Source organism: Prunus persica, chromosome G1, assembly GCF_000346465.2.
Source record: "Prunus persica cultivar Lovell chromosome G1, Prunus_persica_NCBIv2, whole genome shotgun sequence".
In the NCBI taxonomy this organism is placed as follows: Eukaryota; Viridiplantae; Streptophyta; class Magnoliopsida; order Rosales; family Rosaceae; genus Prunus; species Prunus persica.
In genome coordinates, this window is record NC_034009.1 from 25,070,295 (window position 1) to 25,098,131 (window position 27,837).

The 27,837-nt window shown below is 42.7% G+C and overlaps 2 protein-coding genes across 2 annotated transcripts; one reads left to right on the plus strand and one right to left on the minus strand.

Moving 5' to 3' along the window:
- On the plus strand, positions 15,554 to 16,201 carry LOC109946877. The gene has a single exon (XM_020556020.1). The coding sequence runs from the start codon at positions 15,554 to 15,556 to the stop codon at positions 16,199 to 16,201; it is 648 nt and encodes a 215-aa protein (XP_020411609.1).
- On the minus strand, positions 24,930 to 26,444 carry LOC109948912 (vinorine synthase-like). The gene has a single exon (XM_020562784.1). It carries the CDS (start codon positions 26,376 to 26,378, stop codon positions 25,062 to 25,064), a length of 1,317 nt encoding a protein of 438 aa, XP_020418373.1. The 5' UTR covers positions 26,379 to 26,444; the 3' UTR covers positions 24,930 to 25,061.

Here is a 27,837-nt window from a genome sequence, read left to right on the forward strand (position 1 = left end):
GTTTGTGTTGCTCTTCAAGGAGACTTATATAGAGCTAAAGTAACTCCTTGCTAAAGGGAATCTTAGTACCTCCCAATAATTTAATGTTGCTTTATTTTATGCATTGTTTAAAAAAAAAAAAAATCATTAATACTAACTATTTTTTTATATTATTTTTTTTTTATAGATATTGACCAATCATATTGAATTAAAAAATAATTATAGTATTGATGACTCTCTAAACTAGGGAGTATGATTAAACCCTAGGCCCCTATCTCCCAAAAAACCCTCCTAGAGCTGTTTCACTTTGAGGGGAGAGGAAGCCACTGTTCTTCCTCCCCTCTCTCCTCTTCTCTTCCTCCCTCTCTTCTCCCCTTATTTTCAAAGACAAAAGGTTTTCCCTATTTATCTTCGTTTTGTTATATGATTTTCCTCCAACCATCACAAGCGGCTGCGTTTCGGCGTCAGATCTCCACCATTATCTTTTTTGCAGTTTTTTTATGTTCGGAATAAGTCACAGAAACTCTTTGGGTTCTCTGTGTAGTTTTCACCTCTTCTTTTATGAGAGATTTTCACCTCTCCTTTTGTGAGAGCTTTTCACCTCTCTTTTGTGAGAGCTTTTCTTCTCTCCTTTGTGAGAGCTTTTTTCATCTGTCCTTTGTGAGAGCTTTCATCTCACCTTTATGAGAGCTTTTCATCTCTCCTTTGTGAGAGTTTTATTTGTATTGTTATGGCTTGGTTTTTTCAAGCGTTATCTCTTTTTGATTTCTCTGAGTTGGCAATCTTAATTGAGATGTCTATGCCAGAGTTTCTTCGATCATGCGTGATCGTTAGTGGAGGCACACTAGATTGTCTTAATTTTGACGTTAAACCGCTTTGTTATTATAATGGTCTTTTTGGTTGAATTATGAATGCAATCCTAGAATTTCAAAAAATAAAAATACAAAAAATAAAAAAACTATGGAGTATGATTGGAGTTCAAATTTTATAAAGAGCTCCTAAAATAACTTTTTTGTGGTTTTAGCCAAATTTTAACTAATGAATAATAAGTATGATTGTAGATGCTCTTAGTTGTTGTTTCTTTTTGGGATACCTACATTTAATGAATTAGCCATACCTACATTCAAGCTTGAATTAATGTGTAGCTAGTCCATTTATGTGTAATATTGGACTTATCTCATTGACGTTATATTCATGACTTTTGAATAGGACTTATCTCATTTATGTGTAACTACCCCTCTAGCCCGAAAAATTTGAATCCTTGACGTTCTCTGTATATTCATGGGCCATAATTGACATTAACACGGTTGAAAATTTTCCATCTCTTTTAAAGCAGTTGAAAATTGATTAGATATTTCTAGCTAGCCATAGCTGATTGATCCAAGGCAGCCTTCAATTTAGTTGTTAATGGTTTTATCACCAACTACTAATTCAGGTCTGATATGGATAGCAACGGCAAGTTAACTTCAAAGTCCAAATCCAAACAATTAATAGCAATACTTACTTGCAAATAGCACAGAAATATATAGTCAATATACCAAAAAATATTAAACTTAGCAGTCATGTCTAATCTGTATTGACCCAAACAGACCTAATCTGTCATGTCAAACTTAGCAATCCCATTGCTTAAAAGAAATGTGAGCACGTGATGACCTTCGCAATAATCCAATTCTGAGACTGAGATCGACATGAAAATGATAACTTTTTATCGACAAAAAGACAAAAAGTTATTATCTTTCCCATATTATGAAAACTAATCTGTATTACTGAATTCACATGATTATGAAGCAAACACACTGCTAATACCTGAAGATGAGCTAAATATGAATTGATTTAAAGTTTAATTACCTATGTATATGGGCTGAAATACAATTTACGTTTCAATGTGGAGTTAAATATCTGAATATGAGGTAAATACGAATTAAACACATGTAATGTCTACAACATAGGTTGAGAAGCAAATTGACATGCAATACATAGGATACCTAGAAATTTTCTGAAACTTTTCCCTACCTATATACCCAAGACCAATCTTCTAAGAGGAAAAAAAAAACAAACAAACCCAGCAAATCCACCCAATCTGGTTTTATCTTCCCAAGAGTCACACAATAGGAAAAGGGGTTTTTTTTTTTTTTTTTTAAATAATCACAAATGGTTCTTGAGGTTCACGAAATTATCACCTTTAGTCATTTATGTTTTTTTTTTTGTGACATAGTTGGTTCTTAATATTACTACGCATACATCAAATTGGTCCTTCCGTAAAAAAAATCATATGTGGAGCCCACACATCCAATAATATAGAGCCACGTGACTTTAAATAATAATATAAAGATGAGCTAAGATGAATTACACACATGACAACTAATGATAACTAGACATGCATATTTGACTAATCATACATGACAACACTATAATGCATGCACGTGGTTCGACAGTCTCTTTGGAGCCATGTTCCTTCTTAATTAATGAATGGGTTATGTTAAACTTACTATATTTTTATACCACATTGTGTACTACTTCTCTAATAGAGGTGGAGCCCACACATCCAATAATATAGAGCCACGTGACTTTAAATAATAATATAAAGATGAGCTAAGATGAATTACACACATGACAACTAATGATGACTAGACATGCATATTTGACTAATCATACATGACAATACTATAATGCATGCATGTGGTTCGACAGTCTCTTTGGAGCCATGTCCCTTCTTAATTAATGAATGGTAATACTAGGCTTACCATATTTTTATACCACATTGTGTACCACTTCTCTAATAGAATTGGAGCCCACACATCCAATAATATAGAACCACGTGATAATAATATAAAGATGAGCTAAGATGAATTACACACATGACAACTAATGATGACTAGACATGCATATTTGACTAATCATACATGACAACACTATAATGCATGCACGTGGTTTGACAGTCTCTTTGGAGCCATGTCCCTTCTTAATTAATGAATGGGTAATGTTAGGCTTACCATATTTTTATACCACATTGTGTACCACTTCTCTAATGGAGGTGGAGCCCACACATCCAATAATATAGAACCACGTAATTTTAAATAATAATATAAAGATGAGCTAAGATGAATTACACACATGACAACTAATGATGACTAGACATGCATATTTGACTAATCATACATGACAACACTATAATACATGCACGTGGTTTAACAATCTCTTTGGAGCCATGTCCCTTCTTAATTAATGAATGGGTAATGCTAGGCTTTTCATATTTTTACACCACATTGTGTACCACTTCTATGATAGAGGTGGAGCCCACCAATACAATGGGGCTCATCTGTATTAGAGAGGTGGTACACAATATGGTATGAAAAATGTGATAAGCCTAACATTTTCCTTAATAAATTAGCCATGTCCAACATGTTTTTTCTTGGGCGATGTAATCACTGTGTTGAAGTGTCTCATTTTAAGCAAACAATAGAACAGTCTTGATCAGACCACATAAGTCCAAGATATTGTGGTCACCCACCGTTGGATATTAATCTCATGATTCAAAAAAGTTTCTTAAAATGAGTGTAAGAGTGAGTGAACCATTGAATTTACATCTAACGGTGAGTGACCACAAATCTCTTGGACCCATGTAGTCCAAGAGATCAGGACTGAACAATATAATACATATATGATTATAGTCCCGATCTCTTGGACCATAGGAGTCCAAGAGATTTGTGGTCACTCATCGTTGGATGTAAATTCAACAGTTCACTCAATTTTGCACTCATTTTAAGAAACTTTTTTGAACCATTGGATTAATATCCAACGATGGATAACCATAATCTCTTAGATTCCTGTTATCCAAAAGATCAGGACTGTATATGATTATTATCTTTAGTCCAACATGTTTTTTCTTTAGTCCAACATGGCATATGCCACATTAGTCAATTTAATTCAATTTTTTTAGTAAACCATTTTAATTCATTTTACTTTAATATGTTTGTTTCTCAAACCCTACCACCGCTCATCCTTCTCCATCCTTCAGCACCAGAACCCTCCAGTGCCGCCCAATATCACATCCATTTATAGTCATCATCACCAGCATAGTGGCCCTTTGATCTGATTTTAGTAAATAAAAAATTTCATAAAAGAGTAGATTTGATGTTCTTAAAAGATTTAAGTTTTTTTTTTTTTTTTTCATAAAAGAATAGATTCGATCAAAGAACATGAAGGCCTTGCAACCCAAACCAAGGGCATAACCTCCTCACCAAAAAAAATAATCTGAACTTGTTTCACTTAATTCCAGACATGAAACCCAACACCATCTTGAGAAGTCCATGGCTAATCTATAATGTCCAGGTGAATAATTCATCTGCCATTTTCTCCATCATATTCCCAAAATAGATTTGGGATGTCATCAGTGCGTGAGATGGCAAGAAAAGGGAAAACTCATCTCTATGGAAACGATGTTGCAATAGATGACGATATTTCAACAGAGACAATGGTAGCAACGAAGGGGCACTCGTGTTGGTGCCCCTAGTGTTACTGTTTTAATAATTAGTGCTAATTTAGAAAGAAAAAAACACATAAAATTGCATGCCTCTTCCATTTTTTATATGTGTTAATAATTAGTGCCAATTTAGAAAGAAAAAAAAAACATAAAATTGAAATATATTATACATTAATTTTTTTTCAAAGAAAAAAAGGCTAATTGGAAATCCTCCTGCCTTGAAATATGTTGAGCTGGAGACCTAAGGCAAACTCATTAGTAATATGATCAGGTTCAAATGGGAGGAACTTGTTGAGCTCATCAGGAATTGGATTGTTGTGGAAATCAGAAAGTTTGCACTTGACTTGTGCTTCAAGAAGGGAATGCCCGCTAGTGGGTAGCAAAGGGTTAAGACCTCGGCTGAAGAGTTCTTGAGGTGGCTGGATTCATGGCATTGTGTTCATAGAATAAGAGCAAAGGGTTGTAGACTGGGGGAGCTAACTGGTCAAGGAAGGAAAATTGGTATAGTGGTGCCAGAGATGGTGAGGGGTTGGAGAAGATGGTTAAATCTCCTTGGAGATCAATTCAACTTCAACCTTCATTCTAATTTTCTCAACTAATGATCAAACTTGATCGAGTTGTGCCAAAAATTTGAAGACTTGAATCTGCTTGTATTGTGATCAAGCATATACACGTAGGAAGCAATGACGGATCTAGGAATTTTTCAGGAGGAGGTGCAATATTTAAAAGGCTAAAAGCTTCCAAAAAAAAAAATCATATATAGATGGGATCATAAATTATCAAGCAAGCCAACTAAAAAGATAGAAACAAGCAATACAGAAGGTTAAAAGGGCCTACTATCCATTAGAGAATTGCATAAGAAAAACCAGTGAAAAAGTTCGAATTTGAATACTAGAGAGTAAATATAATTCAATCTTATCTTACCAAAACTGTTTATACCTAATTAAACGGCCTATTACCGCCGGACACGTGGACAGGATCCATTCTGATCACAGGACCCCTTCGGCATGCTCCCTACCGAAGCCATCTATCTTGGCCCTTTTTACCATCAGACACGTGTCATGCTCGCAATCCATGCCTGGAGTCCCACATCGGAAAAATGAGCACAACGCACACCTCCCAAGGTCTATATAAGGAGACCCATATCCCCAAAAGGAAGGGATCAGAACTAACGGTACGCTATCGTGTGATCTGTCAGTTAACCTTACTAAATCCGTACTTATTTAGGCATCGGAGAGCCTTCGGCTGGTACCGCACCGGTACCCCAAGGATTTACCGAACGCGTCCTTTTGCAGGTACTTGACCCTCTGGAGTGGACCACTTACCAAGGACAGGGACCTACCGAAGGGACATTTTGACTAAGTTGACGAATTATTGGTTAAAAGGGCCTACTATCCATTAGAGAATTGCATAAGAAAAACCAGTGAAAAAGTTCGAATTTGAATACTAGAGAGTAAATATAATTCAATCTTATCTTACCAAAACCATAATGTGGTAACAGTCAAATTGAAAACACACCAATACCATTATAATTTTAGTGAATTTAAATATCTCTGCATTGAAAAAGTGACAACATTTTGAATCTGCCCATCATGATTTGTGCTGACCATGCTCTTATGGTTCATACGGCCACTTATTACAAGAAGAGCCTCCAAGTGGTGAAAGACAAGGAATTACAGAATTTCCCAAATTGGCTTTCAATCTTTAAAATTGCAACTTTCAAAATTGAAATGCAGTTTCTGGTTGAATCTTATCTTACACTAATCACAGAAACAAAGCCAAAAGGCCATTTTTTTTAAATTTAAAATTTGGTCAAAATTTGAGCAACTTAATTAAGATTTGGATCCGAATACCCATCAAATATACATAAATAAAAGACACAAAAATAGCAACAGCATACCAAAGAGTGATGGGTTTAGAGTTGTTCTGCAAATCCTTGCATCAAACTGAATTGAATTCGAATGTGGAAAGAAGAAGACTTTTTCTTGAACAACCAACAAAGATTTCAAAGACAGATCTTACCAAAAATGCCTCAAGGATTAGATTTGTAGAAAATGGACACACAAACTTTCTAGTGATAGCTCGACCTTCACATAGAGATGGGATTTCTGAATCTTCCATTGACATGGAGCGTTGCTATGTCTGTTGTTGTTGTAGCAGGATTTCTTTCAAGAAGAAATACCTCCACAGGTTCTTGACTGAAGTCCGCACGCTTCCTCGGTTGAAAAAGAACTCCAGATTGCATTCCCGAAGACGAACGGTAGAAATGGGGTACGTACCTGCAAAAGCCACTCCGACGCTCAAGTCAGTGTTTGTGCAGCAGACTCTTAGTATTCAATTGAATTGTTCGTACCTTTGATGGAGGTCTAGCCGGGTTTTTATAGCACTTCGAGTTCTTGAGTTTAGCCCCACTTCCTTAGCATTGCGCATCCCATCCTCCACTTCACGGTAACGGGGTTAGATGACCAGATTGTGTCTCCCTCGATCCGCACTTCTCTAGTGGGAGGGAAGTTCGATCATCCCACGTCTTTTAATCATGGCATATGGGTTAAGCCTCACATGTGAGATTTGATCCGCACAGTGCCCCTCTTTTTTTTTCTCTCTACACGCATCGCGGGTGGAGAGGGAAAAAAAGAGTTAAGTGAGACTTTGGAATAGGATTTCTTCGGATTAAACACATGATGTCGTGATGGGCTCATGGCTGAGCCCAAATAAACCATTCGTTTTCTTTCTTGGGCTTGCTGGTCAAACCCAAAAATGTCATTCCTATTGGACCATTACCAACCCATGCATGTTGCTTTTATGCACGTTGCTGACTTTTCAAGTTTCAACTATGGACTTTTATCCACGTGTGAAATATCCAAGTATGGACAACCAATCCCATGCGCTGACCCTTTCTCTTTATTTTGTATTTTTGCACCTCTGCCGATCCTGCATCGCTTTTGGATTTTTCTCACTCCAGCTGATCCCAGATGGACCTCATGCAAATTTCTCTTATTTTTCCTTTGCGCTTCAGTCGATTTGGTGGGCCCATGCAAATTTCTTTCTCTTTGCTAATTGATCCCAGATGGACCCTAGTTGGGGTGCGCTTGGTTTTAGGCCACAGCTGATCCGGTAGGCCTCATACTCCTTGCTTTCTATTTGCTAACCGATCACAGATGGACCCCATGCAAATTTCTTTTATTTTTCCTTTGCGCTTCAGCCGATCCGGTGAGCCCATGCAAATTTCTTTCTATTTGCTAACTGATCCCATATGGACCAATTGGGGTGCACTTGGTTTTAGGCTTCAAACTATCCGGTGGGCCCATGCTCCTTGCTTTGTCTCAGCTAACTGATCCCAAATGGACCTAGTTGGGGTGCGTTTGGTTTTAGGTTTCAGCCGATCCGGTAGGCCTATGCTCCCTGCTTTCTCTTTACTAACCGATCCCAGATGGACCCCAACTGGCTGTGCTTGTGCTTGAGCTGATCCTCAGGACCTTTGCGCCTTCTGTTTCTTAACTGATCCCAGGTGTCAATGACCTTTTTTTTTTTTTAGGTGCGTTAGTACCTTCCGGATCCCAATACGCTTGAGCTGACCTTCCGGAATCCAAGGTGTCCGTGACCTTTTTTTTTTTTTGGGTGAACTTGCACTTGAGCTGACCTTGCAGACCTCAATACCCCTAAGCTATCCTTCCGGACCCATGCGCCTTCGGTTTCTCAACTAATCCAAGGTTTCCATGACTTTTTACCTTCTTTTTTTTTTGTGCTTGCGCTTGAGCTGACCTTGCAGACCCTAATACCCTTGAGTTGTCCTTCCAGACTCATGCTCCTTCAGTTTCTCAACTGATCTAAGGTGTCCATGACTTTTTTTTTTTCAGCTTGCGCTTGAGCTGACCTTGCGGACCCCAATACCCTGAGCCGTCCTTCCGGACCTATGCGCCTTTGGTTTCTCAATTGATCCAAGGTGTCCATGACTCCTTTTTTTTTTTTTTGCTCTTGTGCTTGAGCTTACCTTGCGGACCTCAATACCTCTGAGCCGTCCTTCCGGACTTATACGCCTTCAGTTTATCCTTCTCATTTCCACCGACTCCCAAGCGGTCCATAACCTAGTCTTTGCTTGAGGAAGTGGACAAGTCTAGCTCCGTAGGTGTACTCATTACCTTACACCACTTATTTCTTACACATGTTGCTCTTCTTTGTCTTTTGTCTAAGTGCATGCAGCTTTCTGTCAAGGAAACGCATGTGTTGGGTAGAGATAGCCTCGATGGGTCCTATCAGATCAGGCTTTGTTGCCAAAGCCTAAGGCAAATATCTGAGTTAGCCATATCAAGTCCTATCTTTGCTTTTGAAAAAAAACTTCTCCCCATGACTTTTGTGAATTACTTTTTCCTATTGCTCACATCCTCTACTATAAAAGGTCGGTCAATAGATATACATTTCATTCCTAAAACCGTTCATACTTTGCTTTTGTTCTTCATCTAAGCTCTAAGCGTGAAGGAAAGTGTTCTGTGCATTTGAAAACTCTGTCGAAGGGCCCTTGTTCTTGCTACAACCTAGTAAGTACTATTTTCATGTCGAGGCACGAGATTTGGCCCAAGTCTAGTGGTGTCCAACCGAGCTACGAGATACTTAAGGCTCGCACTAAAGGATGTGTTCCCGACAACGTGGGGATCAATCCTCTTTCTTTGGGGTCGGATGTCACATCCCCAGATCGGCTCTGCCGTAGCACAAAATTGTCCGCTTTAGGCCTTCCTCTTGCCCTCACGATTTTATTTTTGGGAATTCACGAGCAACTTCCCAGTGGGTCACCCATCCTGGGATTGCTCTAGCCTTAACTCGCTTAACTTCGAAGTTCCCATGACTCTAAAGCCAGTAAGCTCCCGAAAGGCCTCGTGTTAGATGGAAGTGGGCATGTACATGTAAGGCACATCACCCCCTCTCTGTTGGTCGATGTGAGATGTTACAATCCACCCTCCTTAGGGGCCCGACGTCCTCGTCGGCATACTCACACCACACAGCAGAGTGGCTTTGATACCAAATTGTCACATCCCGGAATCGACTCCGCCGTAGCACGATATTGTCCGCTTTGAGCCCCCTCTCTACCCTCACGGTTTTGTTTCTGGGAGCTCACAAGCAACTTCCTAATGGGTCACCCATCCTGGGATTGCTCTACCCCCAAGTCGCTTAACTTCGGAGTTCCCATGACTCAAAAGCCAGTGAGCTCCCAAAAGGCCTCGTGTTAGATGAAGGTGGGCATGTACATATAAGGCACATCACCCTCTCTCCATTGGTCAATGTAGGATGTTAAATCGGATATGAACACTGGTGTCGGTATCCCTCGGGGCTCCTTAATTCTTTCGTTGGCCCACTTAGAGCATGTTAGGTTTCCACTCCATCCCCTTTTTCATATGCTCCTATTCTTCTTGGACCTTCACCCCATGCAACTAAACCCAAATTCTTACCTTCTCATATCCAGTTTTCTAGCCGTCAAGTTGAAGTGGGGTGTGTCCCTTAGTTTTAAGGATTTTATTTACCTCAACGACTTAGCTTGTGTTAGGGGGAAAGTCACTATTTCTTTTTTACCCCTAGGTCGGGTAAAAAAATATTCTATTGTAAGCCCACTTCCACCAAATATTGGAAAAATCAACCTCTCTTGATCACTGGGGAGTGAGCGGTGCCTAAAATATCTAACATGCCTATCACGTCGCTGTTTGGCTCAAAACCTGGTATAAAGATTTATGCCTTTGGAATATAATTTATTGTGTTTTTGCGGGTCTAACTAAACTTTTTTTTTCTTTGAGCAGTACTTCCTTCGGACAAAAAGTACCTCACTCTTGAGGACTGGATCGCTTGGTTGGAGGAGAACTTGGCAGGTCAGGGGTGGGATATCACACGCTTTCCCGACCCTGCGACTCTTATCCGTTTCTCCACTGCTCTTCGTACAGCGATTTACTTCCCGTTTATTTTGGCTAATTCAAACCCGTATGGAATAGACTTGTTCAAGGACATTTGCTCCATCAACGTCGCGCTTTGTTGCACTGAGGATTCAGCGTCTCTTATCCAGGCCAGCTTTCAAGAAAGAGAGGTTGAGTTAGCTCAGCACAGCAGCTCCGAGGAATGCATATCCGGGTCTAAGTTTGATGTGTCAAATATGCCAGTGCCACATTCATTGTCAGTCCCTAGCCATATGGAAAAGAGACTGAGCCCTCTGGGTCTGCGAAGAAGTCCCGCAATGCTCCTCAGGGCGTTTTGGTTTTGGGTTCACCTAATGTTACATTTGCCTCGAGTACTCTGTCTCGACCTCAGCAAGTCCCTCTTGCCCTCAGTCAAGCTAGCTCACTGGACAAATAGATGTGGGACTACGATAATGTTTAGGATTTGTGCTAGTGTCATCCAATTGTCATATCCTATCATAGTTGCCCGCCTAATGCTCACTTTCTTATTTCTCGCAAACAATTGGAATTTGCAACGTGTAAATGGCAAGGTTCCAGACTATGAGCCGCGAGATATGCTAAAAGACGGCAACCCTCAAACTTAGCAGGAAGCGCATCAAGGAACGTGAAACTGAGCTTGTATAGCAGCGGGGAGAACTACAGAACCTGAGAAGCGGCCAAAGCACTGTACGGATAGAGGTTGATCGCCTTAAGCAGGAATTGGTGGATGCTGCACGCAATAGGGATCATGGTCGAGATGGCCAGGCAATTCAAATACAGTTGGGTTTAAGGTTAACAGCTTCCTGAGCATCATTTGTGGGGGGGCCCAGATGACTATGACGATGAGTTGGAATTTGATCCCACTGACTATTTCAGGGTATGTACCCTAATGATCGTCCTCTGACGGATTACATCCCCCATCGTAGGACCCCGCCAGCAGCTTTTCTTGGGCCAACCCCTTGTGGGTCGGTTGGGACCATTGTCCCTGGCTCTAATGTTGCATCGTCTATTGCTAGCAATGGGCCTGTCCTTGGATTTACGGGCTTCACCTCACTTGCTGGATTTTCCACTTGTGCTGGGCCTACCTAGGAGGCTGTTCCTGACCCATTTGATGATGCGTCCTAGGTTGCTTTGTTTTGTTCACTACTTGTTGTATTTTATTTTCGATTTTATCTTTGTTTTGATGTACTCAATTATCTTGGGTCCTTTCCCAAAATTCCTGACTCGCTTTATCAGACTCTATGAGTTATCCATTTAATTTGAATTTTAACCCTAACATAAGTACCTGAGGCTTAGCATGGTGGTTTTTCAAACCCGACCAAGATCTTCCCAGGGTGAATAGCCATTTTCAAATTCAAAAAGCAAGGGATTGGATATCCTATCATCTCCGCTTTACGGCCTATCGTCTCCGCTTTACGGCCAATACCTTATTGAGCTACGTCTCTGGATAAGCATCTATATAAAGGGTCATTCGTTTTTTAGGTGAACATACCTATCCTACTCATGGCTCATAGACGCAAGCTAAAACTCCACTTCCGCCTTTGGGCAGATGTTCCAAAGAAAAAAGGTTCTCTGAGGAGGAAGACTTAGTCTTTGTCGAGGAGGGAGTCCCCGAAGCAAGATTCCAAGAGCCCTAAAGAAATCATTGAGATATGCTCTCAGGATTCTTCTGCCGACTCTCCGGCGAATGTTTCAGATTACTCAGTGGTCCCTGATTCATTCAGTGAGTCCAGGTCCATTTTTGATGATGCCAGAGGTGGAGGAAATGCTACTATGAGATGGAACACCCCAAGCACAAGTCATCCTTGCTTTGTTGGAAGGGCGCGGGATGAAGCTGGTCCGTCTCGTGTTCCTCGCTGTTCTTGTCACTTCGATCATAACATGCTATTGGCGGAACGCAACCTACTCAAGGAGGATCTAGCATGTGTCAGTGCCCAAGTGACTCACCTCCGAAGTGATCTTACTGATGCGGATCGCGCCGTGTCAATCGCTCATTATGATAGCATACGCGACGGATTTAGACAAGGTGTCCACCACTTCTACGCCAAGGCCAAAATGGTTTATCCTTACGTGGATTGGGATCGTCTCCCCTTGCCATCAGACTAGCCAATGTTACTTATCAGTTCGCACCTATAAAGTCAGTAGTTTTTATGTATTTTCCAGCTTTGAATAATTCAGAGACCTTCCCCCAGTGAACATTTCATGGTTTTCCCTTTATTGTTAAAGGCCTAATGTTATTGTTAAGTTTGATCATGCGGTCTTCGACCTTATCACATGCATATCCTTATCATGTTGCTTGATCTTTGATCATGTCGTAATCTTCAATCACTTCTTTATGCGCGATCTCCAATTGCTTCTTTATGCGCGATCTCCAATCACTTCTTTATGCGTGATCTCCGACCACGTCTTTATTACGATCTTCAATCATACTTTTTAGTCTCTCGCAGGTTTTGGTTTTGGTCAAGCACATTATGTGTCCATGGATTATTATATGCATTTTCTTATTTACAAGGTCTTCGACCACGTGGATTCAGGTGATGCTAATTTAAACAAACATGGCCTTCGACCAAACATTTCGAATATGAAGAAAACATGTGTTCCATTAAGCGTTCATCGAACGATGGACAATTTAGGGAAAATTAAAAAATGAGAGAAAAAGTGAAATCAGCAAACAACAATTAAATGAAAACTATAAAATCAAATGAAATACTTCCTAAGATGAGTTGCATTCCAAGGGCGTGGTGCGCATTTACCGCTATCGATATGCCTCAGCATATAGGCCCCTTTCCATAAGCTTCCATTAACTTGTATGGTCCTTCCCATGTTCATCCAAATTTCCCTGCGTTTAGGTCCTTATTATTCTCCATGACCTTTCTGAGTACCCACTCGCCTACTTTGAATTTTCTCTGCCGTACTCGTTTATTGAAATAATTGGCTGCCTGGTTCTGGTAGTTTGCAAGTCGAAATACAGCAGCTTCTCGCTTTTCTTCAAGTATGTTAAGGCTGTGAGCTAGCCGCTGCTCATTATTATTGCTCTTTACCACTAATGTCCTGACTGTGGGTAGTCCAATTTCTATAGGGATGACGGCTTCAGTTCCATAAGCCAAGGAAAAAGGGCTTTCACCAGTTAGTTTTCGTTTGGTAATGCGGTATGCCCATAATACGTTTGGCAGTTCCTCTTACCATTTGCCCTTGCGTTGTTCCAGCCTTCTCTTCAAGCAATCAAAGATCGTGCAATTAGTTTTCTCAGCTTGCCCGTTTTCTTGAGGGTAACTTGGGGACGAGAACTACTGAATGATCCTTTTTTCCTCGCAGTAACTTCTAAATTTACTGTTATCGAACTGGGTTCCTTGTCCGTCACGATGGCCCTCGGTATCCCAAAGCGACATTATATTGCGCCATACGAATTCTTACCACATCTGTTTGGGTCACCGTCTTGTAAGCCTCAGCTTCCAACCACTTGGTGAAGTAGTTAGTGGCCAAAAGGACGAACTTCTTGTTCCCTACTGCGATGGGAAATGGTCCCATGATGTTCATCCCCTAGCGGGTGAATGGCCAGGGTCTTACAACAGGGTTAAGTTCATCGGCTAGTTGTCTGATAAGGGGTGCATGCCTTTCAAATTTATCACATTTCCATGAAAATTGTTCTGCATCGGGGGCCATGTAGGGATAAAAATGTCATTGGGTTAGTGCTTTGTAGGCTAAGCTCCTCCCACCCGTGTGGTTCCCACATGTCCCTTGGTGTATTTCCTTTAGCACCCATTCGGCTTCACGTGGAGCGAGGCATCTGAGATATGGCCTTGAAAAAGACTTACGATAAAGCGTATCATCTATAATGGCATACCTTGCGGCCTTTATTTGTAATTTTCTTGCCTCAATCGGGTCATTGGGTTGGGTTCCTTTCGTGAGATAGTTCATGATTGGAGTCATCAACGTTTCTTCTTCGGTATCAATCTGCAGAACTCAAGGATCGATTGGTAAACTGGGATTCAATAAGAGTTCTACTGGGGCGGCCCTCATGTCTTCCACCGATGTTGATGCGGCATGGTCCAAGTGATCTGCCTAACCATTCATTTCTCTCGGTATTCATTCAAACTCTATTTTTTCGAATCTGCTGGCTAAATCCTTTACCAGCTGCTGATATGCCCCCATTCGTTCATCCTTAGTCGCGTATTCCTCGGTTGTCTGGCTGACTATAAGGCGAGAGTCGCTATGGACAGCTAAGCGTCTTACCTTCAACATCATAGCTAGTTGGAGTCCGAAGACTAGGGCTTCGTATTCCGCCACGTTGTTTGAAGCGAGGAAGTCTAATCGGATGGAGTACTTCAAGTCCACTCCCTCAGGCGACGAGAGGATGACTCTCACTCCGGCTCCTGCATGATTAGATGATCTGTCTACATACAATTCCCATTGGGCCCTGTCCAGGTTTGGTGCCTTCATGATTTCATCATGATTTTCCTATTGTTTGTTAGGTGGATAGCATTCTACTAGAAAATCGGCAATTACCTGGCCCTTCTGGGCTGTTCGAGGTTGATATCTAATGTCGAATGCTCCGAGCTTGATGGCCCACGTTGTAACTCTTCCTGAAAGGTCTGGCTTGGACATTACCGCCCTGATTGGTTGGGTCGTCAATACGATGATCATGTGTGTCTCGAAGTATGGTCGAAGTTTCCGCTTGGCCGTCACTAAAGCTAACACGAGTTTCTCAGCCAGTGGATATCTTTTCTCAGCCTTAATTAAGTTTTTGCTCACATAAAATATAGGTTTTTGGATTGAATTTTCCTCCCTTAGCAGTACAGCACTTACAACAATTTCAGTGACAGCCATGTATAGGTATAAGGGTTCACCTTGCTTTGGAATAGTCAGGGTCATGGGACTGGCAAGGCACTTCTTCAGCTGCTCAAAGACTTCTATTTGTTTTAGCCTCCATATGTTCCCATCATTGTTTCGAATTCCCTGGAAGAATGGCTTACGATAATAAGATGATCTTGAAATGAATCGGTTGAGAGCCGTTATTTGCCCAGTTAGAACCCGCACATCCCTATGTGTCCTTGGATCAAGCATATTCCGTAGCGCCACCATCTTCGATGGGCTGGGCTCGATGCCTTGCTTGTTCACTATTTGCCCCAAAAACTGCCCTGACGAAACACCGAACGCGCACTTCTTTAGGTTAAGCGGCATGCCTGACATGTTCAAGGGGGATTCCAATCCCAAGAACCATCTAAAACACTTCAAAAGTGTCATGATCCTCCACAAGGCCGACGACGCGCTCATGTGCAAAACGTTTGCGACGACCTTGCTAGGAGCCGCCCAAGACTGGTTCCACACTCTGCCATCCGGGTCGATCAACAGCTTCAATGAGCTAACTTACGTCTTCACCAAAGAATACACCTCTTATCGAACAATCAAGAAGAACCCTAACCACCTGTACAACCTGTGCAAGAAGTCCGACGAATCCCTTCGAGATTACATCAAGAAATTCAAAGCAAAAAAGTCCAACATTGTAGGATGTGATGACCGAATCGCATCCTCTGCTTTCAAGAAAGGCTTTCCAGCTGAACACGACTTGTGTCGCAAGCTGACTATCACTCTCAGCCAGACTCTGGCAGAGGTCTACGCCACCGCAGAATGCCACGCGCTCTGGGATGACGATCGAATCGCTGCAAAAAAGTCAACTAAACAGGAAGATCAGCCAACTAAGCGGGCAGGCCAAAGAAGCTATGGATTTAGAAACATGAACAAGGACAAGCGCAGGTCGCACCCACAAGGGGAGCTACGGCAGGAGAGAACTACACCAAGTTCACCATCCTCATACATCAAATCTTAGCCCAAGTAAAGAACAAACCTTAGGTAAGAAAACCACCACCCTTAAAAGGAAATTTGGACAAGAGGGATACTAAAAAATATTGTGCCTTCCATGGGACGCATGGGCACACTATGAACAACTGCTTCGCTTGAAAAACATACCTTGAAGAACTTGTGAGAGAAGGCCACTGCACTGAATTCGTTGCTAAGCATGCCATCCAACGGATTGAGGATCGTGACACTGCTAAAGAGCCATCTCAGAAGGTCATAAGGATTAACATAATTCCAGCCGACTCCGAGAAGTCTGGCTTGACCAGTAAGGAAAAGAAGAGGAAGATCAAACAGGCCACTATGATCTCCCAAGTCTCGACGACGATCCTGTGATCGGCTTCCAAAAGAAAGATATGATCCGCCTCGACATGCCACATAACGACATCCTTATCATCAGCATCCAAATCGCCCATGCCATGGTTGACTGAATCCACGCAGACGAGGGCAGCACATCCAATATCCTGCAACAGGCAATCATCCAGTAGATGGGCTTGGAGACAAAGATCAACAGATCAGCCAGATCGCTGATCAACTTTAATGGTGCAACAACTGTTACCGTGGGCACAGTAGACCTCGACGTCTATTCCCCGCCTGTAATCAGCTCGCAAACATTGATGGTCATTAATGAGCTCTCACCCTACAATGGCATTCTGGGCAGACCATGGATCTGCAAGATCAATGTCATCACCTCCGCCACACACCAGAAAATTCAGTACCCAATCCCTAAGGCAGTGTCCGCCAAATTAACAGTGATCAGGCAATGGCAAACATGCGCCGTTCCTCCTTGTGAGCCAGGCAGATCTGAAGGAGGTTGAACAACTGAATCTTGCTTCTTTATAGCAATCAAAGTGTCAGGACCAAGCCGAGGAAATTTGTCTAGAGGTTTTTCCTGAAGAAGGATGGAAACCCGAAGATGACATCAAGCTAATACCCTTGGATCCTGACTAGCCAGACAGGAAAGCGCGGATCAGGTCACGCTTAAGCCTAGAAGAGAAGGTGGAGTTGACCACCTTTCTCTAGAACAATAAAGACATGTTCGCATGGTCGCCATCAGACATGCCTGGCATCGACTCAAACATCATATGTCATCGACTCTACGCCAACCCTGCTTGCAGGCCAGTGGTGCAGATAAGACGCAACTTCGCTCTAGAGCGGATCACAATCATCGAAGCCGAGATTAACAAACTCCTAGCTGCCGGCTTCATCGAAGAGGTCTCATACTCAGAGTGGCTTGCCAACGTTGTTTTGGTGGCGAAACAAGAAAAAGGCAAATGGAGAGTTTGCGTCGATTACACAAACCTCAACAAAGCATGCCTTAAAGACAACTTCCCATTGCCGAGAATCGACTAACTCGTGGATTCCACTTCTGGCAATCAGCTACTCAGCTTCGCCTACTCCTGCTATAACCAAATCCTGATGTACGAGGATGACAAGGCGAAAACTTCTTTCATCATCGAGAGAGGGACCTGTTGCTATAAGGTCATGCCCTTTAACCTGAAGAATGCCGGAGCAACCTACCAAAGGCTCGTGAATAAAATCTTCAAGGAGCAGATCGGCAAAACTATGGAGGTCTACGTGGATAACAAGCTGGTGTAGATCACATCAAAAATCTTGTCAAGGCATTTAGCATGCTTCGCCAGTATCGCATGAAGTTGAATCCGATTAAATGCACATTTGGTGTATCCTCTAGTCGATTCTTGGGATACCTAGTCACACAACGAGGTATCGAGGCACACCCACGTCAAATCAAAGCCTGACGGGCAGAGCAGTGGCCCTCAACCGATTCCTCTCGAGATCTACCGACAAGTGCAGACCATTCTTCAAAACTTTAAAGAAATGACAAAGAGACAAATTGGATGAGGAATGCAAAGTAGCTTTCCAGAATCTAAAGACTTATTTCACTTCACCTTCCCTGCTCTCAAAGCCAATCCCTAGCGAAGACTTGTTCTTGTACCTGGCAGTGTTCAACTCAACTGTCAATTCAGCTCTCATCCAAGAAGAGCTAGGGGCCCAACATCCTGTATTCTACACGTCAAAAGCTTTCCTCGATGCAGAGACTCGCTACCCAAAATTGGAAAAACTTATTTTGGCTCTTCTAGTTTCTGCTAGAAAGCTGCGACTCTACTACCAAGCTCATTGAGTCATCGTCATGACCGACTTTCCTTTGAGATCAATCCTCCACAACCCTGACGCTTCTCAGCGACTCATGAAGTGGGCTATAGAGCTAAGCCAATATAACCTACTCTACCAGCCAAAAACTGTAATAAAAGCCCAAGCTTTAGCAGACGTCGTAGCAGAATTCACCCCATTAGTGAAGAAGAGAAATTAGTCAACGAAAAGAAGGAAAGTTTAAAAGCAGACGGGACCTCCGCTGAACCTAGCAACCCAGAGAAATGTGGCAGTTGCGCGTAGACAGAGGGTCGAAACAAAAAGGAGCTGGAGCGGGTGTCGTCATCACTATCCCGGATGGAACCCTGTTGGAGCAGGCTATCACACTTGGCTTCTCGACCTCGAACAACGAGGTAGAATGCGAGGCATTGCTCGCCGGCCTGTGCTTGGCAAAGGAACTCGCAATCAAGAAGCTAGCCATCTACTCAGATTCTCAGTTGATCACAAACCAAGCCTCAGGTGAATACATGGCGAAGCACCCAGGAATGATCTTGTACCTTAATAAAGTCCAAGAGTTATTGAAGGCATTTCCTACCTTCACCATCCAACAAGTACCCCGGGCAGAGAACGCGCATACTGACGCACTGCCCAGCCTAGGGTCAGTGCTGGATACCCAATTTAGACGCTCTATCCTGGTCGAACACCTTGATCAACCAAGCATTTCAGTCGACACAATACAGATTGACGAGAACTTTAGCTGGCTAGACCCCATCGTTGACTACTTGATGAATGGAAACCTACCAACGGACAAGTCCGAAGCTAGAAACGTCCAACAGAAGGCCACGAGACACTACATGCACAGCAACAAGCTCATCCGCAGATCATACTCCGGCCCTCATCTCACCTGCATAAAGTACCCTAAAAAACTTGAGCTTCTCTGCAAAATTCTAAACGGCGAGTGTGGCAACCACTCTTCGGGCAGGTCACTCACCTAGAAGGCTCTAAACATAGGCTACTTCTAGCCTACTATGTGATACGACTCCACCAAATATGTCAAGAAATGGGATCGCTGCCAACGATACAAGCCGATCCCTAACCTGCCTGCCGAAGTCTACCATTCGCAAAACAGTCCATGGTCATTCATGCAATAGGCCATTGACCTAGTGGGTCCCTTGTCACCAACGCCTGCCAAGAAGGACATGATGATCGTCTCCACCGACTACTTTACCAAATGGATCGAGGCCGAAGCTCTATCCTCTACTAAAGAATCAGATGTGGAGCCATTTATCGGGAGAAACATCATCCGCCGGTTAAGCTGCCCACAGTCGCTGGTTACCGACAATGGCTCACAGTTCATTGGCAAGCAGATCACCGTAAAACAGTCGCTCATAAGGAGCGTCCTAAAGGAGTTGCAGGGCGACAACCAGAAGCATCCTTCGTTAGACGCAGCCAGCTAAGAAGCATCCTCAGGGAGACACAGGGTGCGCCAGGAATTTATTAAGGGAGATATCCAAGTTCCTATCCGTTCTCTAAAGGGGGGTAGGATAATCATACAGTTGCCCATAAGGAGTGTTCTAAGGGAGACGTAGGGCGACGACTAGAAGCATCCGTTTGGAAACGCAGCCAGCTAAAAAGCGTCCTAAGGGAGATGCAGGGTGCGCCAGGAATTTCTTAAAAGAAGGTATCCATGCCTCATACGGGAAGTATCCAGGTTCCTATCTGTTTCCTAAGGAAGGCAGGATAGTCACACAGTTACCCGTAAGGAGTGTCCTAAGGGAGACGCAGGGCGATGACTAGAAGCGTCCTTCGAGAGAAGCAGCCTGCTAAAAAGCATCCTGAGGGAGACGCATGGCGCACCAGGAATTTCCTAAAAGAAGGTCTTCATGCTTTCTGAGAGAGGTATCCAGGTTCCTATCCATTTTCTAAGGGAGGCAGGATAGTCATGCAGTTGCCCATAAGCAACGTCCTTTAGGAGACGCATGGCGACAACCAAGGTATCCTACGGGATGTGCAGAACACGCCCGGAGTCCCTCAAGGGGGACCCTGGCACTAGCCAACTTCCTAAGGGGAACCATCATACGAGATATGCAGAGTACGCCCGAAGTCCCTCAAGGGGGATCCTGGCAATCATAAATCTCCAAAGGGAAATGTGCAATCAAAACACAGGTGGGTTACTCAAGTAGTTCACAAGTCAATATGCAAATTGAAGTTGAAAAAAATAACTGAAATTTCCATAACAAGCTGACCAACCGGCCAAGTTCAACAAAAAGAATATGGCTAAATAAGACCAATTATTCTAAACAAGAAAGCAAACTATAAAAGCTGAAAAGAAATAAAGAAGTCTTCAACTACTCTGAGACGCCAGTAGGAGACCTCTGATCTGTAGCCTCTTCAGCATTCACCTGACCAGCTACGCCTTCAGCAGCTCCATCTACCTGCTCCATGACATCTGCCATTATCTCGTATACTATGTCTACCTCTGCTTCATCCTCTCTGGTTACCTGCTCTTCAGTTTCTCCTTCCACAGGGGGTGAGTCGGGGCAGAGCGTCTTGATGTCTACGTCGTCAATTGCATACAAGGGATCAGTCCCATCTGCGCAATGCAAGTAGCCCAACTTGTACGCATCTATGGTGGCTTCAGACTTGGATTCTTTAGCAGACTTATGGTAGGCATGAAATCTAGCTATGAGTTTATCATAGCTAAGGGAGATGTCAGCATTTTTACGCTCAAGACGAAAGAAGACATCTTTTCGACTAGCCAAATCAGCAGCAGAAGAGTTGAGCTTGGAATCCTTCTCGGTAAGGGAGCTTTTCAGCTCAGATATCATCGCCCTCAAATCAGATGTCTTCTTCTCATAACGGGCCTGCTCGACGGAAAGCTGGCTGGCCAATTCAGCATTCTTCTGCTCCAGCTTACTGAGCTGGGCAGAAAAGGGGGCAACAGCAGATGAGTTCCGAATAGTCTCTGCAGCAAAAACCAGTCCTTTTTGAATTAGATGGAATGTCGCTTCCCATTGTTTTTCCAAGGAAAGGCACGAAAAAGTGCCAAGATCGTCGGCTTGACGGATGTGATCAACCAACTCAGCACAGGAGGACGAGTTTGATAGGAAGTTCGTCTTGAGCAGATCAGATACACATGCATCCCTTACAGAGCTAGACTTGTTTACCTTGGGACTAACTGCCGGCGCTAAGGAAGAATCCTTAACTCAAGCAGATGACTCTCTCATCTTCTTAGCCTCCACCAACCTCATCTCCAAATAAGTCAATAATGCTGGATCATGACCAGACCTCCCGCTTCAATCTCCATCTTTTGACTGATACAGACGACTCAAACTTCTAGGAGGAATGTCTGCATCTCTTTGACACTCGGCAAAACTAGGTCAGACACAAACCGCTTCACGAAGCATATTATGACTTTCGAGCTTGTCAACAGGAGGCTCGGGCAGAACACCCCGAGTACTGCGCATACCACCAACCATTGTGTTATCTGCACCCATGATATGCTTGACCCTGGCAGATGATGAGGGAGCAGACCCCACTTGAGTCTTCTCAGCAGAAGGAAGCCTTGGTTTCTTCCTCGATGGAGACCCATCCTTTGCGTGCGAAGAAGTAGCTTCACCTCTTAAAGATTTGGCAGCAGCCTTTCTCTTTGAGAGAGATTCAGCATAACATTATTCCTGTCCGCCAAGCAGATCATCAGGGTCAGGACCGTTCTGCTTCCACCTTTCGACATCCTCGGGAAGGGGCAAACCACCGTCTTCCTCCCAGTACTCACTCAACAGCCAACGCCACTCACGAAACCTTAGAGGGATGTTCGAAGCACTATGGACCTTAGCCATGTCCGGTCCAAGCTCCAATTGCTTGCTGATGTCACTCACTATAAGCAGAAGACAGAAGTTAGTCAACCACACTTCAAGAAATTCAAATAAAATGAGCAGATCAAAAACCGCAAAGAGACATACCATCGCGATATTTGATGGGAACAAGTGGGCCATCACCGACGTCGTCGTCCCACCGTCCGCTGACCTCCAACACGTCGTCATGCCAAGCGTGATCCCCTTGACTAAGACCATTGAACAGTTTGGCCTTGTAGACGCGAACTTGGGCATACCGCTCGAAGTGCCTCACTTCGAAAAAATAAAAGCACTCTCGCACCGTCAGCTCTAACATGAAGAAACGACTCAGATTCTCGAAGCACATGATCGCTCGGTAAACGTTTGGAGTACACTGGCTCGAAGCACACCCCATGGCGCAGAATACCTCCTTGAACAGCTTTGACAGAGGGAATTTGAAGCCCAAGGAGAAATGAAAATTGCGGAAGGTGATGATTCTAGCATCAGGATCATTCGCATCCACCAAAGGCTCGTTGTCAGTTCGATGTCATCTGGAATGGCAGACGCATAAGCAGCCCGCCACTTCTGGAACTGAGCATTAGTCGTGACACGATGCAAGTTGGCCACGAACTTCTTGCTATGCACTATTGAGCCTCCCCATAAATACAAAGGGACCTGAGAGCTTGGAGCCTTGCTACCATCTCCGGAAGACATGGTTGATCAACGGGTAGCTGCAAAAAGAAAAAATTTCTGCAAGTTAGAATGCAAGAAAAATTTGCAAAGCAAAAAAAAAAAAAAAAAAAAAAAGCAGCAGTAACAAACAAAAAGAAAAAAAAAGAATTTGAGATGTTTGGATCAGCAAAAGTCGAAGGGAGTCAGCCCAGCAGGTGCTCCAGTGTGCAGCCCAGCAGCAGTCGCGGCCCAGCTCGCGCCTCCAGCTCAGCACGTGTCAGCCAGCCCGTCGACTCCATCCCAGCGCTCCTACGCCCGTGCAACGCACGAGGCCCACTTCTTCCGCCTGGCCCGTTCGTTCCAAACCCGCACCCCATGCGAAGGCCCAGCTCGTGTCCACGTTAGGCCAAAGCCCAGCTCCGCCTCTACTAGCGCGAGCCCACTTCACGCACCAAGCCTGGAGCCTCCAGACCTCCATGCTCGAGCCCAAAGCGTGCAGCCTCAAGCCTGCCAGCCTCCCAACGTCTCCAGCCATGCTTCAAGGCATAGTTACGCACCCCTTTCAGCTCCCCTCATCGACTAGAAGGCATGGTCCAAGCTGCCAAAAGTCAGAGACACAAAGGAAAAAATTCTTTCCATCAAATTACCTTGGATGGGATGCAAAGATGAAGTCTCAAGCACGCTGAAAAATTCTCCAAAGTCTTCTCTCTCTCACTAACGAATTTGGAGGAGTAGATTTCTGATGTGAAGAATAATTTGGAGGAGCCCTACATTTAAAAGGAGCAAAATTCCTTGACCTACAAGGAAGCTCAAACCCTTTCCAATTGGGTGTTCATAAAATTGGCAAGTCAAAACACCTCCTCTACTCGGGAGTCCAGGTCCACGAAGGAAGCCCAATTACAGCTGGACAGCCCAACAGATAATTTACATCTCCTACATGCCACCACGCGCTATGCAGAAGCTGGGGGGCATTTGTGGAAACCGAATTAAATCAGACCCTAGGTCAAATAATTCCTTCCATTTGGGGATTATTTGACCTAATTGCGAATTAATCAACCTAATTGAGAGTTCCTCGATTTAATTGGGGATTACCCAATTAAATGGAACGTTACCTAATTTGGTTGAGAATTGATTTGATTCATACCACAATTCCCAATTAAATGAGGAGTTACCTAATTAAATTAGGATTTGATTTGATACCTACCACAATTAGGGATTTGATTTACCCTAATAAATCAAATCCCTAATTAATCAAATCAATTCCAAATAGGGGAGGAATAATTCCCTTCCATCTACGGAATTATTCCTCTGAAACCCTAGCCTCCAAGACCACTATAAAAGGATAGCCACACACAAGGGTTGAGGTACGTCTGAAATCTCTACTGAAACTCTGCAGAAAATTCCTCTCAAACCCTAGCCACCTATTTTCTCTCTCTCTTTTACATAAGGCTCCGGCCGCCCAGTTTACACCTTAAACACATCTCCGTACCCTGGTTAGCTAGTGTTTATCTTACAAACTCTTGAACTAATTTAGGCATTGGATGGCCTTTGGCCAATACCCCCGGGTGTGGTCCTTTTATTTGTTCTATTTTGCAGGGAGAAAGAGGCAGCAAAGTAGAAAGGAGAATCTTCCCAATCGAATATTCTCGTGGAGAAATTTGCTCCCACAACATCCTCCTTCAAGCTAACATAAGCCTCCATTTCTTCTAGCCCAAACTACGTAGCTCATGACTCATGCCAGGACTTAGAAATAGATAAATATATCAAGCTAGTCGACTGAATAGAAGAAGACCGCGCACCAATATTTCAAGCTAGTTGTCAACAACAAATAATTTGCCACCCAATTAACCATCAGGGGGGAGACACATGTTGTGTTTATGTTTCATTAGCTTTTCTCATTCATGTGGAGTTATGCTTTTGGAAACTTGTGTAATAATTAGGCGGAGACTTTGAAATGATGCTCGAGTGGACGCCAGGGCACCTCTATTTCCATCTTAGTACAATTTGTGAATCACAACTAAAGTGATCATGGAAGTGCACCCATTGTTTTAGACTTTGTATATACTAATATTCAAAGTGTAGGCCTTAATTGAGAAGAGCTCGAAGATTAAAACTTGATATTATAATTTTGTTACACATAACACAAACATATTAGTTATATAGGGAAATTTGTAACACAAACATACAGTTACACACAAGGAAATTTATTTCTTTAGCTTAGCAGCACCCGACCGTTGGAGCAACATAGGAGAGTAACTCGCTATCACATTCAAACTTAGCCATGACTTCCTCCTCCAAACTAACATATGCCTCTATTCCACCACCCTCTTTTGTGTCCATGAAAAGCACAACGTTCTTGTAGGTGAGTGAGGGTGAGCCGACCCACGTAGGCCTTCCCCAACCAAAATCATTGTCATAAAGAGGAAATCTACAATAGCTACTAAAGCTAAGTAACGTACCCATCTCTCCTCTCTTAAAACTATCAGCTTGTTTCTTCATCACACCCAAGTGCTCATCATCTTGCTTTTGTAGTTTCTTCACGTACTCATTGTCTATCTTGCCTACTGCTTCTCGTACCGCCTGGATCACCACGTCGTGACCACATTCTTCATCGCCACCACTACTTGGAATTTGTAGTGGAGCTGTCATGGAGATACAAAAAAGATTCCCAAAAAAACTTTGAGGCAATGGTGGATCAAACCTCGAACGCAAGTTCACAGCATGGATCACCCTATACAACTTGTTCATGGTACAATCCGTTGTAGCCGCCACGAACCGACTCCATACAAAAGTGGATAAGGTTTCAACTCGTGTTAGGCGTTTCTGCAAGTGCATATTGTGTCCATATCTTGCTCGGAGGTTCTCTATTTGAGAGGAATCAAACACGAACCGCTTTGTTACCCTATCCTTTGTGATTCCAACGCCGCCATCATATGCAATATTAAACTCCTTTGGTGGGAAGAGGGTGGATGAAATAAACTCCGGAGGGTTTATGTTGGCTTTGTCTCCACGAGCAATGGCTGCCCAAATTTTGCTGAACATGAAATACGACAACCCATCAGCAATCTTATGAGAAATGCATTGACCAATTGCAAAGCCTCCACATTGAAATATGTTGAGCTGGACCCCTAAGGGAAATGAATTGGTAATATCATCAAGTTCGAAGGGCATGAACTTGTTGAGCTCGCCAGGGATAGGGTTATTAAGAACATCAGAGAGTGTGCAATCCAGTACTCGAGCTTCAAAGAAAGGGATGCCCTCATCGTTGCAATGCATGAACTGGTTGTGCTTGATGCGTCCGGCTAGAGGGTAGAAAAGGGTTAAGACCTCGGATAATGAGTTCTTGAGGTGATTGGATATTTCAGTGATGTTGAATTGTGTCTTGGCTTTGTGCTCATAGAAGAGGAGCAAAGGGTTGTAGACTTGGGGAGCTATTTGATCAAGAAAGGAGAATTGGTAGTGGCAAAGATGGTCAGGGGTTGGAGAAGATGGTTTGATTATCTCCTTGGAGATCACTTCAACTTCAACCTTCATTAATCTTCCCGTATCCTAATTAATCAATTCGATAGCGCTAATTAATAAGAGAAAGGTTGTGTTTGATTAATGTTGATGGTGTGGTTCTGCATGTATCACCACCTATATATATACATAGAGAGTGAGAGATGGATGAGAACTCGAATTCGAATTCTTGATTATGTGATTCTGTTCATACCCTTGAGTGTAGGTCGACCAGAAAGAAAAAGTTGTTCAACTATTGTTTGATTGTGCGTGGTTCTATGGTGATATGGGATGAAAGAATGATCACAAGATAGACTTGGAAGTTTTCTCATCGATTAATTTGTATATATTATATTCAAATTTCAACTTCTCGTGATGCATGCATAGTAGCTTTCCACTTGGTGATCTGTGACCTTCTTGTCACTTGTATAGATTTCCTTTTTGAGGAGAACAAAAGAGGAAATCTTTTCCTCCACAAGTTGTGATGTCACTTTTTCTGTTTCAGTTATGATTTAGATTGGCTACCTAATATGATTTAGATCAAATTTCAACTTAAACATATAATTCACATTTTAACAAGTGGTATTAAACCTAACTAATTCGAAAATCAGGTTCAAGAGGTAATGTCGCAAGAATTTGACTGCATTTCAAACATGTAGAGATTACGTTCTTGTTGGAAATGATCACAAAACTAATGATCACTTTTGTAGATTTTTCGTTCGGCCACTCATCAGAAACTCGGAAATCGCATTCACTAGGAATCACATTGACTTTTGTAGACTTAAAGATCATTCTAATTTATGCATTCATTTCCAAAACAGACCATTCTAATTTATTTTTATTTTATTTGAGAAAGATCAGGTACGCTCATCATTCATCCGTCCACTACAAATTTCTCTTCTCAAAATCATTAACAAAACTTATGTTAAGCTCCTCATCATCAGTTATCAAATTTATGTATCCATCCATGCTACTTTTCTTTTGTAGGCCTCTATAATTCCTTCCCCTACATCTAGCAAATATAAAGGGAAAAAAAAGCGTACACGCAATCGTCTCTATAGATTCTATATAATTTTAGAATAGATCATTACTTACTGGGCTAGCTATACTCTACTCTCCCCATACTATCAATCTAGGGATATATAGTTTGGTAATTTTTTTTAAAAGAACTAGCCAGGCATCGTGCCGACATGGATTTAAGATGAGATAATCATATTTTTGTTTGTCGACCTGATATCACGTTAATTAAAATGCGAGCATTCAATTCAAAATCAATTGATAATGGTTGAAGAGGTCTAGTATGTTTAAGCTCCTTGTATTAGGTTTCCATCTCCTTATATTAGGTTTCCACAACAACCTTCAACCTCACCCTAAGTATTCATCAATTAATTAGTGTACAACTTTACTCTTAAAATTAATTAATCAATTTTTATCTAAAGCTAAATGAACCCTAAAATTAACTGAGTACACCTTAATATTTAAATCAAAATGTAAA

Excerpts from the sequence above, each read along its gene's own strand:
- LOC109946877 (XM_020556020.1), top strand. The coding sequence starts at position 15,554 with ATGCCTGACATGTTCAAGGGGGATTCCAATCCCAAGAACCATCTAAAA.
- LOC109948912 (XM_020562784.1), bottom strand. The coding sequence starts at position 26,378 with ATGAAGGTTGAAGTTGAAGTGATCTCCAAGGAGATAATCAAACCATCT.